At 36.6% G+C, this 17675-nt stretch overlaps 1 protein-coding gene across 2 annotated transcripts in view; it reads left to right on the plus strand.

The window, feature by feature from the left end:
* Nucleotides 1-17675, plus strand: part of LOC120313656 (chondroitin sulfate proteoglycan 4-like) — a 39352-nt gene that overhangs the window by 9598 nt on the left and 12079 nt on the right. For both annotated transcript variants that reach the window (XM_039355771.1, XM_039355781.1), the window contains exons 2-5: nt 3486-3649; nt 5532-9041; nt 9809-10279; nt 10576-10752. In XM_039355771.1, the coding sequence (XP_039211705.1) occupies nt 3486-3649; nt 5532-9041; nt 9809-10279; nt 10576-10752 (4322 nt within the window). The remainder of the gene's footprint in view (nt 1-3485; nt 3650-5531; nt 9042-9808; nt 10280-10575; nt 10753-17675) is intronic.

A 17675-nucleotide genomic window follows, 5' to 3' on the forward strand; every position in this document is an offset into this window, starting at 1 on the left:
CCAAAAGGTTTCCACAATTTTGGCCACTACGGTAGAACTAAGGAGAAATTTTCTGACAATTAGAACAATTAACCAGTGGAACAACCTGCCTCCAGAAGTGGTGAATGCTCCAACACTGGAAGTTTTTAAGAAGACACTGGACAGCCATTTGTCTGAAATGGTATAGGATTTCCTGCCTGAGCAGGGGCTTGGACTAGATGACCTCCAAGGTCCCTTCCAACTTTTTATTATTATTATTATTATTATTATTATTATTATTATTATTATTATTATTTGCATAAAAACCATTACTTGTGCTGGAACTCAATGGAGGAATGGCAATATAAGGATTGTGAAATATTTAGTTTATGACCTCTATTTTATATGCATAGACAGATATACTTTACAAATCTCATAACAAGATCAATTTTTTTTAGCATATTTCTGTTCTCACTTCAAAGAGTTTTTTCATTCCTAAATCTTGTTTTGGTACATTCTCTTCCTTTTTCAAGATAAAGCATTGTCGTAGTTTTTTCAAGATAAAGCATTGTCGTAGATCTTCAGATACATAATGTCATTGTCAGCACTGTCACCACCACCCACAACTACTCATTCAATCTTTTCTACAGTCTCACAGATTCTGAAAACTGATGCTCGTGTTTAGAAAAAGGTTGAACATTATTTTATTTCAGAATGAAAGTAATTGGCAGCCTTTTAGGGGAGGGTTAGAGCTATACTTTTCAAAAATCTTTGTTGAACCATATGGATACAAAAGTTTTCATCAGGCTAAAAGAGCCTAAAGGAGAGAATGTATGAAGGTTTTTTTGGGGGGGGGTGTTAGGGTGGTGTGTCCATTTTTAGTATTAAAATGACCCAGTTGTTTGGCAGCACCTAGCTATCTTTGTCTGATCTCCAAAAAACAAAAATCCTAATCAGGATTAAATTTGGATGTAGACTAACTGCGGGGTGGGGGTGGGAAGGTAAACAGGCAAATCAGAATAGCATCCCAGGAAGATACTTCAGCATTACCAAGAAAGCTACATGAATATCTCCATAAAGTCACAGGATTTGAACCTTACTTTGAGGCTCTGTCTTTGTCCCTTAAGCTTTAAAGTGATCCCACCCCCACATTTAAAAATGCAGTGCAGTGCTCCACAATAGGTGTTTTGGTGCAGCAATCTCATGGTATGTTGTAGATTTCCTGAACAAAAGACAGCCCGGTATTACTTGGACAAAAATCCTTGATGATGTATGTTCAGACAAAAAACTCTATTATATGTTTCATTTTTTTCTTCTAATGGCCAGACTGATTCTGTTAAAAAGAAATAAAAGGAAAATAAGAGCAGCCTTCCCTTATCTCTCAGCAGACCAAGTGATGGTCTGAAAAACACATTTAGGTCTTATGGCTGGTAACATTGTAACCTATTTAGCCCAATTTATATGTTTGCCTTCTCATGAATAGGACTGAAACGTGGGATGTAGGTGCACATGCAAGTGGGTAAATTGGGCTGCTTGAAAACAGTGTCATGAGTTAAGTATGAAATGTGCAGGGGAAATATTTATTTGACTTGAACAGTACCTAATTCCTATTGACTCTGGTCAGCTCACAGAATAAAAACAAACAATGTACAATCCAGATAAAAAACATTGAGCAAGATGGCGAATCTGGCCAACAGCAACATACATAATGGCTCCCACCACTCTAGCCTAAAGCCTGGAAAAACAGCCAGGTCTTTCAGGTTTCTGGAATGCTATCAGTCAGATCTCGGGAGGAACCTCATTCCAGAGGCAGGCAATGTGACAGAGAAGCCATGCATATGGGGGCTTTGCAGGATTTTATAGATCATAATCAGCATTTTGAATCACATCCAGAAGCAAAGTGGCAAGTGGCAACCCAGCTTACAGAACAGAGGTGTTGCATAGGCATATTGAGGAATACCTACTGCTGTATTCACTGCTCCATGCATACTGTGTTGTAGTAGTTGAGCCACAAGTTAATTATGGCATAAGTGTCTGTCTGAAAGATCTCCTGATCTAAGAAACGTTGCATCTGGTGCACCAGATGAAGCTATGCAAAGGCTTTCCTGGCCACAACTGTTTCCTACTCAAGAGCAAGAATTGTGAGTCCAGGAAGAGTCCAGGTTATTTACTGTTCTTCAGTGGGGAAATGCTATCCCATCCAAGGTTAAATGTTCAAATCCAGATGGTCTTTGTAGGTCTGAGGCAGAGATGACTTCTCCCATCCAAACCCACAAACCCTGCATCCTCTAGGAAATCTCATTAGCCTCACTTGGCCATCCTGAGACCATACTCATAATACTGAACCCCAAATTGGTAGTCCTCATCCAGAAGATTCAGGTAGATGTTGATAAAAGGGGAGAAAGATTTAACCTCTGTGACATCCCACAGAAGAGGGGACTAAAGTGTGACATCTCTCCCATCAATCAATACTGACTGAAACTGGCCCTGCAGAAAAGAAGACAATCACTTTAAAACCCTATCTCCAAGGCCCAGAGCCAGCTCTGAAGAATACTGTGGTTGATAGTATCAAAAGCTACTAAGAGGTCAAGAAGCACCACATCCATCCTAGCTGTGCCACAGGTAATCTACAAACATAAGCAAGACTGTCTCCATACTAAATTTTGGCCAGAAAACTGATTGAGATGAGTCTGCATAATCCATAACTTCCAAGATTCTTATCATTTGCAGTCTGACCACCTTTTCTACAGTCTTCCCTAAAAAGGAATGTTAGAGACAGGAGGATAATTATCTAAAATTATAGGGTCCAAGGATGACTTCTTGAGGAGATGCAACATTATCTCCTTAAGCAGGAGTACCACTTTCTCCCTCAAAGAGGCCACACTTACAGGATGGACTCAACTGCAAGTCACTTCTCTGGCTACTTTAATGATCCAGAGGGGTCTGGCTGTCCACTTCCTGAGGAATCATGGTTCAAACTGATAATCACACCACAAGTCCTAATTACAGGCACCTTGGCTAGGCTTTTCCAGTCAGCATCCAGGTCAGCAAGTCTGAGTGACTTTATCTTCCAGATAGCCTGAACATTCCTCACAAAAGCCTTGGGGGCCCTCTCTGTTCAACAAGGATTAGAATATCCTAAACAAGGCTGCTGAACAGCTATTGACAGATCAGTAAGGGCAGAGAAAAATTAATGTTTTGCCACTCTTATCACTACAAGGTAATCCCTGGTATAATACTCACCTGAATTGATCAGACTCATTTCTAGTCTTCCTCCAAAGATGTTTCAGGCATGTCTTGTGATGCTTCTCATCTCCTGGAGCTCTTCAATAAACCAATGGATCTCAATCACAAGGCTTTGAATTGTAATATAAGAGCCAATCCAGGTAGCTATAAGAACCTCATATAAGACACAAGAGGGTTGAAAGTATTTTCTATGGTTGCCTCTGTCACCAAATCCTTTATTTATGTAATGCTGATGAACTATTTTGTATCATGAAGTTACAATAACTTTTTTTGCCTTTTAGCATCATTTTATGGCGAAAGCTACATACAATTAAATGTTGCTGAAGCAGTGTATGAAATATCACTGAGATTACGTTTTCAGACAAATAGACCTGATGGATTGCTTTTTCTTGCTTCTGGAAAGGAAGATTATTTTTTGGTGGAATTAAATTCTGGAAATATACAGGTAAGATTATAAAATATGCACATGTAATTTATGCTAGATCTGATCCTTCTCCTACTCTCTTTTTAACAGCTAAATATATTTATGGTTCATGCAAGCCTCATTTTGTTTAACTTTGCTATGTTGTCCCCATAAACCAGGAGATTACATCATTGCCCTGCTGCTATGCACAGATGACCCTGTAGTTCTTTTCGGAACACTAATAAGCTTTAAAAAAGCTCTGAGAACTTTGGTCCAATACTGCAACAATGATCATCAGAAAATCAAGATTATGGCTTTTCCCAAAAACCCTGAAGCTCTGCTTATGGAGCATTAATGCCCATAGAATAGAACAAATGACTAGATTTATGTGTTTAAGATTAGTCATGCATTCCATTGTCTTGAGAAAAGCCCATTTTGAATACACTGCTGCTACTGGACAAAGATCTGCCAATGCTATCTTCAAATTTTTGGGATTTAAGGTAGGGTATTATATACAAGCTGTGCTTAAGTTTTTTCAGATTTAAGCTGTTAACCCAGCTTTTCTGTTGGACTGTGGTTGACTCCCCAGTTTCTTGCTTCAATTGGAGAGGGTACAACCTAATTCATTGGAATAGCCCTCCAGGTATCTTGCTGTGTCTCAAACACATATCTAGAACTGGAGACAGGCATGATAAAAGTTGAATCATGAATGTGTCTAGCTTCTATAAACCTTTGGTTAAAGCTTAAATTCTGTCTTCAAGGACTAGCACCTTTAGTTCTTCAGGATAATTTTCAATCTACGTGGGCCAAGGCTGTTGTATCTATTTTTTTAAAATCTAGGCTACTCTCCCTCTTCAGGTCTTAAAATGGAATATATTCAGGTGAAACAAATCTGGTAGCAAAGGATAAAGGACAGGGACTGGCAAGCAGATCTAGGAAAGGCTCCTGTCGTCTTGTACCAGTACACATTAAATATATTTGCACAATTGCTAACTAGAAATATCCAGCTTTCTCTCTTGCCCAATACCATGCTCTGCCCTCTGCAGTATTGGGTGGTAAATATTTAAAAAGTATCATTGCCTGAAAGGGTCTGTCCTTGTGATTCCAGAGAGATGGAAACTACAGAACATTTTCTTCTTCATTGCTGCTTTTATAGAGACATTTGAACCAGATTCATCCTACCTTTGATTAGTAGATAACCTGGTTTCCCAGATTTAGCCCATGCCTGGATGCTGTTCATGAACTGCCTTTTTTTACAGTGCAAAAAGTTTTGTGCAGCTGCCCAGAACATCCATCAGACCCTGATAAGTAAATTTTCCACAATGTTTTCTATTTAACTGTAATTCATTTAAATTTTATATATTACTTTGTTGTAATTTTAGATATTATCATATTAATATAACTTTAGTGTTCACATTATAATTTAGTATGGCTGCATTAGTTAGACCTAACTAACTAATGGTTAGACACGTCTTCCATTTTGGTTTTGAACAAACTAAAATCACACCTGAACTAAGTGATTGTTGCACAGATTACCTATCTGGAGTACATATGATTATGGATCTGATCATTTTGCTTACTGCCTATTTGTTTTATTATTGGGAGTTTACTTTGATGTATCAACCTTGCTATAATGGTTTAGTATTATGTATGAATAAGAAAATTGTGACTTATTTGACAAACCATGGTTTAAAATCCTCAAACTGGGGTTTGGTCCTAGTTTTTTTAAACTAACATTATACCACTTTTTGAGTTTGGGTGAAATGGAAAATAATAGTTTATTCTGCATTCAGAGTTTTATTTTACGTTTTCTCTGTTCTCTGTTCAATTTGGTTGAAGAAATGTATATGCAATTATTTTGAACAACTTTGAACATATTGTCATTGTTTTTCTTGGATGATTCAAACTCAGTTCTCTTTTACAGGTGAGGATCAACTTTCACACAAATGAACAGATCCTTCATTCCCAATTACACTCACAAGTTGATGATTTAGATTGGCATCTTCTTGAAATTCATCATGAAAGAGAAAATATTACTCTAGTGATCGATAAAAATTATCAGACTAGTGCAATAGTGCCAGATTTCTTAGTATTTGAACTAAACATTGAATATGGTCTCTATATAGGTGGGAGAGGTAACCTTAATGTCTACTATCTTAACAATACACCAGTTAATTTCCGAGGATGTATTAACGATGTGATATTTAACAACCATGATATCTTAACGTCCCTGAGATCGTCTGCAAGAAATAAAAATATTCATGAAGTATCACTGAGCTGCAGCAATGAATTTTTTGCAGGGGAAGAAGAACCCATAAATTTTTTTAATTCCAAATCCTATGTTTCATTTCCTCTTTGGAATGTCCAAGCAGGAGGCATCTTGGAATATTCAGTGCAAACTACAGCTCAGAGGGGATTGCTGCTCTACAGTTCTGGTCCCTTGGGAGACTTTGTTGCAATGGAAATTGAAAATGGTCTCATTAAAGCTCACATTAGAATGGGTAAAAATAGACTTGAACTTTCTTCTCTTAGTCCCGTCAATGACAACCAGTGGCATGTTGTCAGACTAAAATTTTCCATAAAATATGTCGAACTCACTCTAGAAAAGAAAACTGTGCAAACTCCATTGCCTTCTCATAGTAGGCTTCCTGTTCTTAAAGGGGCCTTATATGTCGGTGGAATAAATGATGCACTCCGTGCAGAAGTGCTAAAACAAGGGTTAGCTTCAGTTTCTGGGAGATATGGAGAAGGCGGATCTTTTAGAGGCTGCTTGAAAGATTTGATAATCGATTCCCAAAAAAAATCCTTGAAAAATGTTCTAGTGACTAAGGATATTTCAGTAGGATGCACAACACCTACCGAAAAGCAGGCTGTTGTTGGTACTGTGACTCCTAAACTACTGAAGAAAGAAAGTCATGACCATTTTTTGTTTGTCAACAACTTAATTGTGCCAGAAGGTGGGCAAGCATTTCTTGGATCTAAGCACATTAAAGTCAGCGTGGACTTCAAAGCACTGGGGATTCGTCAGTCGCAAATTATTTTTAGAATTAAACATCCCCCTTCTTATGGCCAGTTGAGGTTGAATGTTGTGTCAAAGCAAGAAGACTTCACATTTACTATGCTAGATTTGTGGCAAGGCAAAGTTTTATATGTTCATGATGGTTCTGAAGAAAACTATGATTATTTCACTTTCTCTGTTTCTACAAGCAGTAAAAGGAAGATGCCTCCATATTTCCAAGGAAATGATGAACATATGTTTACTATTACAGTGAGACCAATAAATGATGCTCCAGAACTTATATTTCCAAATGGAAACTTATTTCCTCTCTTAGAATACTCCAAGAAATGCCTGAGTATAGATTCCATAAATATTGTGGACAACGACACAAGTGCTGCAGATCTTAGTATTACAGTCCTTGGAAATTCAAATGCAGATGCAGGTTTTCTAGAAAATTCCAAAACTCCTGGAAAAACAATTACTACCTTTTCCTATGAGGATTTACAGCACGGTAATGTTTTCTTTGTCCACACTGGAATTCAGAATTCCAGGATTGTTCTGCGAGCAAGCGATGGGGAGAAAGTTAGCAACACAGTCGTGTTGCGTGTCATGGCTGTACCCCTGGATTATAAATTAGTCAACAACACAGGAGTTGATGTGATACAAGGCACCACAGTGTTGATAACACTCAGCCATTTGGCCACAGAAATAATTGCTTTTCAACAAGAGTTGGAAATAAAATATGAAATCACAGAAGAACCTTTTTTTGGAGAAATTCAGAGAAGGCATACTGGTGGAGAATGGAAAAAAACAAATTCTTTTTCTCAACGATCCATTGAACGTGGTCGTGTGAGATATCTTTCTACCTTCAAAGCAATTCAGCAAGATAATGTCCATGAACATTTTAAATTTAAAATTATCATTGGTAGCAATATAAGCCAAGAGTTTCTGTTTGCTGTTAGAGTAAAATGGCTGACTTATAATTTACTGAAATATGCGCCATTAGTTATTGATAAATCAGAGAGAGAGCATCTTAATTCTAGTAATCTTCTTGTGATGATACCACAGATGGATCTGTCAGAAAATGAATTTCTTTACAAGCTGCAATCCTTACCTGAGAAAGGAAGAATTCTGCTTGATAATGTCCCATTGCAAATAAATTCCAGCTTCAGCCAACAGAATATTTCTGATTGTAAAGTAGAGTATCAATTATACAGGAAGTCCCATGAAGAAAGTCTGGATTCATTTCGATTCTTCATTAGTACTCAGTATGTGGTATCAAATATCTATGATTTCAAAATTAAAATCAAAACAAACCCACAAAACATCATTTTGATAAACAATGGTCTTACTGTTACTGAAGGTGAAGGATCACTGATAACAAAATCAGAATTATTTGTGCAGACCTTCAGTAATATGACTTTTGAGTATAAGGTTACAAAAAGTCCTCAACATGGGAAATTAATGCTTATTAATTTTTCTGATTCCCCAGAAAGTAACAACAATCTTAGTAGTTTCACTAATCAGGATATATATGGAGAACGTCTTATGTATATACATGATAACTCAGAGACACAGTATGATGAAATTCATATCGCTGCAACTGCCATAAAATTTGGAGAAGAGGCTTTAGAAAAAGAGTTCCCATTATCAGTAGGGATCAAATTTAATATTTCTATCCATCTGAAAAATGATGAAAAACCAGTACGAGTGGTAGATAAGATATTTCATGTTGTTAAGAATGGAAGGAAACTGTTGACTTTGGATGATCTTTGCTATCATGATCCTGATACAGATTTTGATGATAATCAGTTGTTATACACCAGGCGTGGCATTCCTAATGGAGACTTGGTTCTTGTCAATGAAACATCACATAGACTGTATCAGTTCAAGCAAGAGGACCTTATGCAAAAGCAAGTCCTCTTTGTTCATCAAGGTGCCAGTTATGGTCGTTTTGTGCTATTTGTAACTGATGGAAAACATTATACGTCATCACTGTTAGAAGTAAGTGCTTCTGAACCATATGTCCTCCTAGCAAACAATACAGGATTATTGATCCAAAAAGGAAAAGAAGCAGTGATTACCACCACTAACTTGAGTGCTACCACAAATCAGGATATTAGAAGTGATCATGAAATTAGATTTGAGATATTTTTCTCCCCGAAGTATGGACAAATCTTTGTTAATAATTTAGCGCTGGCCACTTTTACTCAGCATGATCTCAAAATGGAACATGTGACTTATAAACATGATGATAGCAATAATTTGATTGACACATTGAATTTCACTGTTTATGCTAAAGGCCTCCGTTTGGATGTTGAAATGAACATTCAGATATATTTGGAAAATCATCAGCATCCACCAGTGGTCCTGCATAACCACAGCCTTTTGGTTGAAGAAGGGAATCCTGTTCAAATCAGTAATGGAAAATTGCTGGTAAGATGAAGTTATCTAGTAATTTATAGCAAATGTTTTAAATATTTTTTGTACAGAATTATGTTTCCTTGATTTCAGTAAATTTCTTCATCCAAGCCTTCTGAACATTGGAAGAGTGTCTGTGTATTATCTTTTCCTTAACCTGTTTAATGAATATCTTTTACTATACTGAAATTATTTTATGTTGTTTAATGTATTAATGTATTATTTACTTTACTGCTGATTTTATTGAAAGCTATTTTTGAGATTCTTCAATCTAAGGAGTTGCATATAAATATATTTATGTGTTTGATTAATAAGGCAGAAACAATCAGACAGAAAACAATGCTTTAATTAATCAACTTCCAATGAGGAAATAAGCAGGAAACTTCATACTCACTTGCTCTTATCATATTACTTAATTGGGTAATGAAATATTTGTAAGCAAACTCAGAGAAAATCAAGAATTCTTTTAAATTTATTTAAAAATCCTTATTTAATAGTAAAGGTTTTGTGTGCTTCCCATCTCAAGATAACAAACCATGCTGCTAATTTTTGGTAATTGTGTCACAGAATGCAAGGTGGGACATGCAAAAAAGACACATGGGCAGATAGACAGAGAGATTGAAAGAATTTGGAAAGCATCTATACCCATAGGGACACAGATAAACCATCAGAATATTCATTGCGTTGTTATTACAGATTAAATATAAAAAGCTATACAGTATTTAAAAAAACTGCACTCATCTTTATGTTACCAATGACCTGATCTTATATATTTTTTTAAGGCTGTGCATGAAAACAGCTTGCCATCAGAGATAGAATTCAAAGTAAGATCATCTCCAGTCTATGGCTATCTTTGGAAGTTTACATCAAAAGAAAACTACCTTGGAGCAGAAGAAAATCCAGTTTTGTCATTTACTCAACAAGACATCAATGATGGCATTATCCAATACATACAGACCATCTCCAACCAACTCCAAGACCACTTTTCCTTGGATGTAACCAATGGCATCCAGACAGTCAGTGGAATAGGAATGACTGTGGCCATCATTCCAAAGCTGATCCCACTAGAAGTACACAACTTCACAGTTGCTGAAGGCGGTTCAAAAGTCCTTAAAGAAGATATTCTAAAAATTTCCAATAGCCACTTTGAAGAAGTTAATTGTGACTTTGATCTAGTTGAGCCACCAAAACATGGGCAAATTGCAAACTCTCATTTTTTTGGAATGGTATTGACTAAATTTACCAGAAAACAGGTAAAGTTATTCTAGATACATTTCTGGCTTTGATTTTATAATTAGATCTTGAAATCATATATCAGAGAACAATTAAAACTTCTTGAGCGTTCCTATTTTTGGACTTCAGACATCAAGAACCTCTCTATTTTTAGAAAACTATATAGTCCCCATTATTATATATAATATAGCAGGTAATTCAAGGAGAAAATGTGTTGAGATTAAGTAACGCTAGTTCAACAACTGGAGAGACTACATGCTTATGGTTTAATTTTTAAAGTGGATGCATTTTTAATTTTGTGACTTTCCTGTTTCAGGTAGAACACGGGTTGATCTTCTATGTTCATGATGACAGTGAACAGATGCTTGATAATTTTACCATTGTTGCAAACTGCACACAACTATGGAAGCAAAGCTTGCCTCAGATCATATTTGTGACTATTACACCAGTAAATGATGAAGCACCCATCATAAAGAGAAATATAGCACTCCGGGTACGTCCTGAGGAATTTGAGATCTAAATGTTTAACTGGTTATACATGACAGTCTTCTGTTTGTAACAGGTGAAGTGCAAATAGAAGCACAAAGATAATCAGCACATTACTAGAAGTATCTCATATATATGAAAAAAAGTACTTGTCTCTGGGTTATCTGTACTATATGAATAGCCATCTAGAACAGCAGTTCTCAAACATTTTAATCTCAGGACCCCTTCATTTTTAAAAATGATTGAGGGGTTCCAAAGTACTGGAAGAAGATATTCTAAAATGGGAGGAGTTAATTGGGATTATAGTTGAGTTATCGTAATATGGGTGAATTACAAACTGTTATTTTCTTGGAGTGGCATTGACTAAATTTATCAGAAAACAGGTAAAGGTACTTTAAATTCATAGAACTTTGCTTTACATCTATCAATATTAACTATATTAGAAATGGAAACTGAGAATTTTAAAAATATTTGAGTTTGTAGACCCCTTGAAAGCTTCTCAGGGACTCCGAAGGATCCAGAGATCACATTGTGAGAACTGCTGTTCTAGGGTATATTTTTTTCCATTCAGTTATGCATGCCCAAATCTCAGAGACTACCTGGACAAATTCCTGCAGTTTTCTTGGCAAGTTTTTTCAGAAGTGGTTTTGCCATTGCCTCCTTCCTAGGGCTGAAAGAGTGTGAGTGGTCCAAGGCCAGATGAATTTGTCCCTAAAGGTGGTACTACCAGTAGAAATCACAGTATCCTGGTTTCTGGCCTGATGCCACTGCAACAAATGTGCTCCCTCTAGAGGTTATACCAGTGTTTAAAACTTCTGGACAGTTTTTCACTTTTACTACTGTTGAATTTAAAAGAAATCCCGAGGACAGCAGACAGCAATGCATCTTCATTGTATCCTTGATTTATTTTTAATGCTCACATCCCAATTCTGTGCTGTTTATTGCTAGCATGTAATTGGTCTTGTTTAAAACAATTTAATAACAGGATTAAATGATGAAAAATTATTAATTTGAACAAGGCAAAGGGGCAGAATTATCTCTCCATTTCTACACTAGAATGTTTGAAAGTTGATTTTTCTGGGAATGTTGCATCCCCTAATTATATTCAAGAACTGCCCCTTGATTGGTAATTCAATCAATTCATAGAATGATAGGGCTGAAAAAGACCTTGGAGGCCTTCTAGTCCAATCTCCTGCCCAAGGCAGGAGACTTTATTGCATCCTGAACAAATGGTTGTCCAATCTTTTCTTGAAGACCTCCAGCAATGGAGTGTTCATTACCTCTCTTTAAAAAAAAACCCAGGTGCATAAAATTTAGAGCCTATTTGGAACTTTCAAACATTTGCAAATAACTTCAATCAAATAGATTCCTTGAATGAGTTCTGAATGAGAAGGTACAAATGGAATGAGAGCAGATTTCCACATTGCTATGTCATCTCCACATCACCTATACATAAACCACAGTAACTAAAATTGCACATCAATTTTTAACGTAAATGTTCTTTTCCCTCTCCCCTTTTTTAAATTGCAAAGTCCTTAGCACTACTTTTTTCATTCTTTTTTACACTGCTCTCTTTCCCTTCTAATTGTCATAGGAGTTTTTGATCCATTTTGTATAACTTTCCTCTGGAATTCTTTCCAAATTCCACTGATTGCTTTCTGATAGCTTGAAGTGTCTATGGCTCAGCCAAATCCCATAATCCTTGTCCTTACTAGATGGGACTAATAGAGGACAATATTAACAGTCATTAAGTTCGTTTTTTATGGGTTATAGCAGTGATGGTGAACCTTTTAGAGACCGAGTGCCCAAACTGCAACCCAAATCCCACTTATGTATCACCGGGTGGGCATGGCCCACTGGGTGTGGCTACGGTGGGCATGGCAGATGGGTGGGTGTGGCCAGGGTGGGCATGGCCAGCTCAATGTTGCTCCTAGGGAGGGATGCCTGTGGGGGCCACGCAGGGTTGGGGGAGATGCAGGGGGTCTCTGGCGGGTGGGGCGGTGGACAGGAGGCTCATCCTGCAGAGTAAGGCAAGGCAAGGCGAAACAGGGAGGGGGTGCTATTGTCGCAGGGCAAAGCGAGGTAGGGGCTGGGGCAGCTGCTGCCTGACACCATCAGTCCCCACACACAGAGGCCAGCAAGTGCATGGTTGCTGGGATGCATCCGGCCACCTGGGACCTCAGCAAGTTAGCAGGCAGCTGGTTGAAGAGGATGGTTGCCATCTCTGGGGCATGACGTGTGTGCCCACAGAGAGGGCTCTGAGTGCCGCCTCTGGCACGCGTGCCATAGGTTCGCCACCACTGGGTAATAGGATTAACTAGCTCATTGGTGATTTTGGGTTTGTATGTAGGAAACAAATTCTTACTGGCTTTTTCTTTTTATATCTATTTACCTGATGGGTAGGTATTTTGAAGTTACTTTTCAGAAAATATCTTCAGGCATTAAATTGTTAAGGCGATAACTATCCAATGTCTTTTAGTCACAAACAGTGCTTTTTTTCTTTAAAAAAAAAAAAAAAGGTGCCTTGCCTACCCTACAAGTTTTCATCCAAAAAAGGTGCCAGAACTCCGTTCTCTGTTCTATGAGAAAAAAAGCCCTGGTCACAGATATACTAACATTAGTTATCTCTTATTTTCTTAGTAAAGATCCTCTTTTACCCGAAATTTTAAAATGAGCAAAAGTAGTTGTATTTTTAGGTGGCATGATTTTTTAGCGTAAGTACTGCAGTATAACCAGAAGGGGGGGATCAGTTTTCAATTTTATGGAAGTTTCCCCATTTATCAAAAACAACTCTTACTAAGAGCTCTTTTTAGTAATGAAGACCAGAGTGTGATCCTTAGAAACATGCATAAAAGGAAAAGAAATCTCAGAGCTGTGGATTTGCTAATATTAATATTTTAAAATGAAAATATGAAATGGAAAAGCTAAATAAAAAGTGTATACATCTGGGCCAAATATGTGGTGTTCTCAAACCTTATCAAGAAACCCTGAAATAATGGTGAATATGCGAGACAAAATTAGGATAAATGAAAATAAAATGTGTTCTTAAACAGATAATAAAGATAGCATACAATGTGAATATCTTCACTATTTTGGTGATGCTAAATCATTTTTTTCTTTTCCAAGCTGCTTCCTGAGATCTTCTGTTGGCAAAGTAAGCTCTGTTTTTATTTTGTAAGGATTCAGTATATAAAGTTTTCTTCTACTCACTAATATTCTTTTTTTTTCAATTTTATTTGATTATCAGCTTCTGAAGTCGTAATATTCCAATTTGAATCTCTTTGATTCATCTGTTGAAACAATGCACTGAAGTAACATTTGCAGGTAGTCCTTGACGTTTGCCCACAATTGAGCCCAAAATTAATGCTGCTAAGTGGGTTAGTTGTTAAGTGAATTTTGCCCCATATTATTACCTTTCTTGCCACAGTTGCTAAGTGAATCATTGCAGTTGTTAAGTTAGTAACATGATTGTTAAGTGAATCTGGCTTCCCCACTGACTTTACTACAACCGTCATAAATATGAGATCAGAGGCCAAGCATCTGATTTTTGATCAGGTGACTATGGAGATGCAGCAATGATCATAAGAGTGGAAAACAGTCATAGGTCACTCTTTTCAGTGCTGTTGTAACTTTGAATGGTCATTAAATGATCTGTTGTAAGTGAAGGACTACCTGTATATGATATTGCGGTAATCCATAAAAGAGCACGGCTGTATAACTTGTGCTGATTTTGAAAGAGTCAGTCAATACTCTAAGCATGTGTGCTCCATTGGACCAGCTTAACTGAAGCTCAGGGCTGGAGGAGTATGCTTTACCTCACCATCATTTTCAGAAAATGTATGGTCTGGGCTGGGTTGAAGTTACTCATTGCAGTTGGAATTTAGTCATCTCAGATCTTGGTTTCAGAGAGACCAAAGCATGACTCATTTCTTCTAGAAGCAGCCTTCCATGAGGATTGGGGGGGGGGGGAGAAATCAGTACTTCCTTTATTCCTTAAAGCATTGTTAAATGTTGTGGGATGGATTGCACAGATATAATTATTTTGATTTATAATTTAACTTTGTTTAGAACATGTATATGTCATTTTTTTCATGGCTCTTTGAAAAACTTTGAAGTGAAATCTTTAGGAAGGGCAACATCCTGTAGCATCTGATTTAAAGAAAAAATATTCAATAAGAGAATAACATTTGTTAAGCATCCTTTTCCATATATGCATTACATGAAACATTTTTGCAGTTTCAAATCTGACATAATTTAACGGCAAGGAAATGATGGAAACCTAGCATGTGAGTCATCTTTCTAAAGAACAAGCATGTGTGGGATCCACAGTGTTGACATATTGCTCTGTCTGAGTAACATGACTGGGACAGAGCAGTCAAACTACAATATGCAGCCTATAGGACCTTGATTCAATACTTTCAGTGGTTCTTATGATCATCGTAATTGGCAATAAGCTATTTTTCTGTAATGTGCTTCATTTATTCTCTACTACAATGTATGTTCTCATTCAGAAAAAAAAATGCAAACAGAACCCCTAAAAAGGCAAACATTTTTTTTCTGCTTCATTTAGTAATCTCATTCTGTCACAAGACTCCATTATGGATAGCCGTTTTAAAAGCATTTTTGGTTAAAACGTGTTGTTAAATGATTTATAATATAGCCAAAAACCACTACAATGGGCTTGGAATTCTTCATTCCCTCCTATCTTTTCTATTAATGTTCAGATTACTGTAATAGAGTTTTGTTGATCAATTGTAGATACAAGTATGGACACCCATCACGTTATTACCTTTCTGGGCAAACAACATGGTGTGAAGGAAGTGAGAAAAAGTCAAAGAAATTAAAGCCAAGATATAAGGAAAGAAACATAGTTAAACCTAGTTTATACCAAAACCTTTCACTATAATTCTCCATATCTTTCTGTACTTGCAAATCACCCTTTTCCCATCTTGTTCATATATTGCCTTTTGTTTTTTAAAATTCTGACAGTTCCATTTTAGAGGAACTATTCCTAACCTGATGGTTTGGGAATAACCATCAGGTCCATCTAACTATGTCTTTTTCAGGCTTGCCCTTGACATACATACATACTTACATTTCGATTTTGATTTTGATTTCTATAGCTGACTATCTCAGCAAACAACTCTGGACTGCTTACAATTCAAATGTGATGAATTTAGGATGCAAAATTCATGTGTGTGTTTTGCATCCAATCCTTGGTCTTGTTTTCAGTCTACATTCATTTCACACTCATTCATTCATGACATTAACTTTTCATGTTTTACCATACACATTTCTTAAGTGCCCTGTTTGCAGTGCAATCTTCTTCTATGTTTTTCCTCATATACCAATCTCTCACTGTCAATGGTTTACATAACCATTTTTGCTTCTTCTACAAATATTTGTTTCTCATCCAAGGCCACATACAACTCATTATTTTTCTGTCAGTGTTTATAATTCTTAAACCATCTATATACGTTTCTTCACCTAACAGCATTCAGTAAAGTTACAAAAATTTCACTTTTATTACAATTTAACTCCTTATTTGCATAAACAAGCTCCTCCCCATTTTGATCACAGTTGTGCTCAATACTTTCCAGGTGTACTTACAAACTAATCCTCAGTAGCTTTTGCATTCACTCTTACTATCTTTCTGTTTGTAGAGTAAAACAGTAATATATTTCTTCTAATTTCTAATACAGTCATCACATACACATTGAACAAGTCATTTGGCATTTGTCAATGCCTGAATTTCAATCTCATGACCATGGGAATGGTGTGATGGTCATAAGTGTAAGAACAAGATTTAAATCCCTTTTTTGAGGCCATCATAACTTTGAACCATCATTAAATGAACAGCACAGACTACCTGTGCATGTTTTTTCCTTATTTATAGCTTCATTTTCACCATACTTTGTTCCACTTAACCTCCAAATCTCTGTATCTACTTGTTCTGTTGGGAAAATATATTTTTTATCATACATTCCGTAGTAGCAGTAATTATTTTTTCATGCTTTTAGATATATTTCCTTATCTTGTATGTATGAACAGATTTAAATATATACCATACTCTGTATGTGTGAGTAGATTTAGATGTAAACTAAGCTCCTCAGGAATCCAAATAAGCAATGTTGAGGATATGAGATCTAGTTATATGCATAAAGCATATATTGGAAAAGAACAAGGCTTTTAGCAGTCACCTAAATTTGTTCACAAATTTGTTCCAGCCAACAAACCAATGTTTGGCAAATAGATGAGTATCAGGAAATATAGAAATTTAGATAGCTTAATGCGTATCTATTCAGATCTTACCCAACTGAATTGTCTATGAATTTGTAAATAAATGGCATAAGCATGGAATATAAACATAGGAAGGAAACCTTGCTGAATTGTCCTGAAATTCAGATACAGAGGAAGAATTCTGTTACAGCAAAAACATTAGAGAAACTTGGAAAGTTACTTTAGTGTGTATGTGTGTGTGTCTTTCTCTCTCCCTCCCTCCCCCCCCCTCTCTCTGTGTGTGTATGTATGCAAGCAAACGTGCATGCTTAGTATGTACAATATCCAGTGGCTATCTGAAAGTTGCAATGGGATGTCCAAGATATTATGATTTTGGGCACCCTTCCAGTTTCTTTTAGCCTGGCGTTTGTCTCTCTTTTGAGTCAGGTCAGCAAAATGCAGCTAAGTGTTGACATCAGTTTAGCCCAGTTATTTCCCCATTTGTTTTAATTTTAGATCCATCTGTACATGCAAGGAAGTACTGATACTATTGAGACAGATAAATGAGACAATAAAGATATTTCAGTGATCTCAGATACTTTCATTAATATTTGTATGCTCACAGGCTATGCAATTCCATGCTGTGTTTCTTTAGATATGAATTTATGCAGGACGTGGTTTGATATTTAGTTGAAGTCTTTTGAAATGAAT

The sequence above is a fragment of the Crotalus tigris genome, unplaced genomic scaffold (genome assembly GCF_016545835.1).
Source record: "Crotalus tigris isolate CLP2741 ecotype Arizona unplaced genomic scaffold, ASM1654583v1 scf7180000017571.3126492, whole genome shotgun sequence".
NCBI classification, from domain to species: Eukaryota; Metazoa; Chordata; class Lepidosauria; order Squamata; family Viperidae; genus Crotalus; species Crotalus tigris.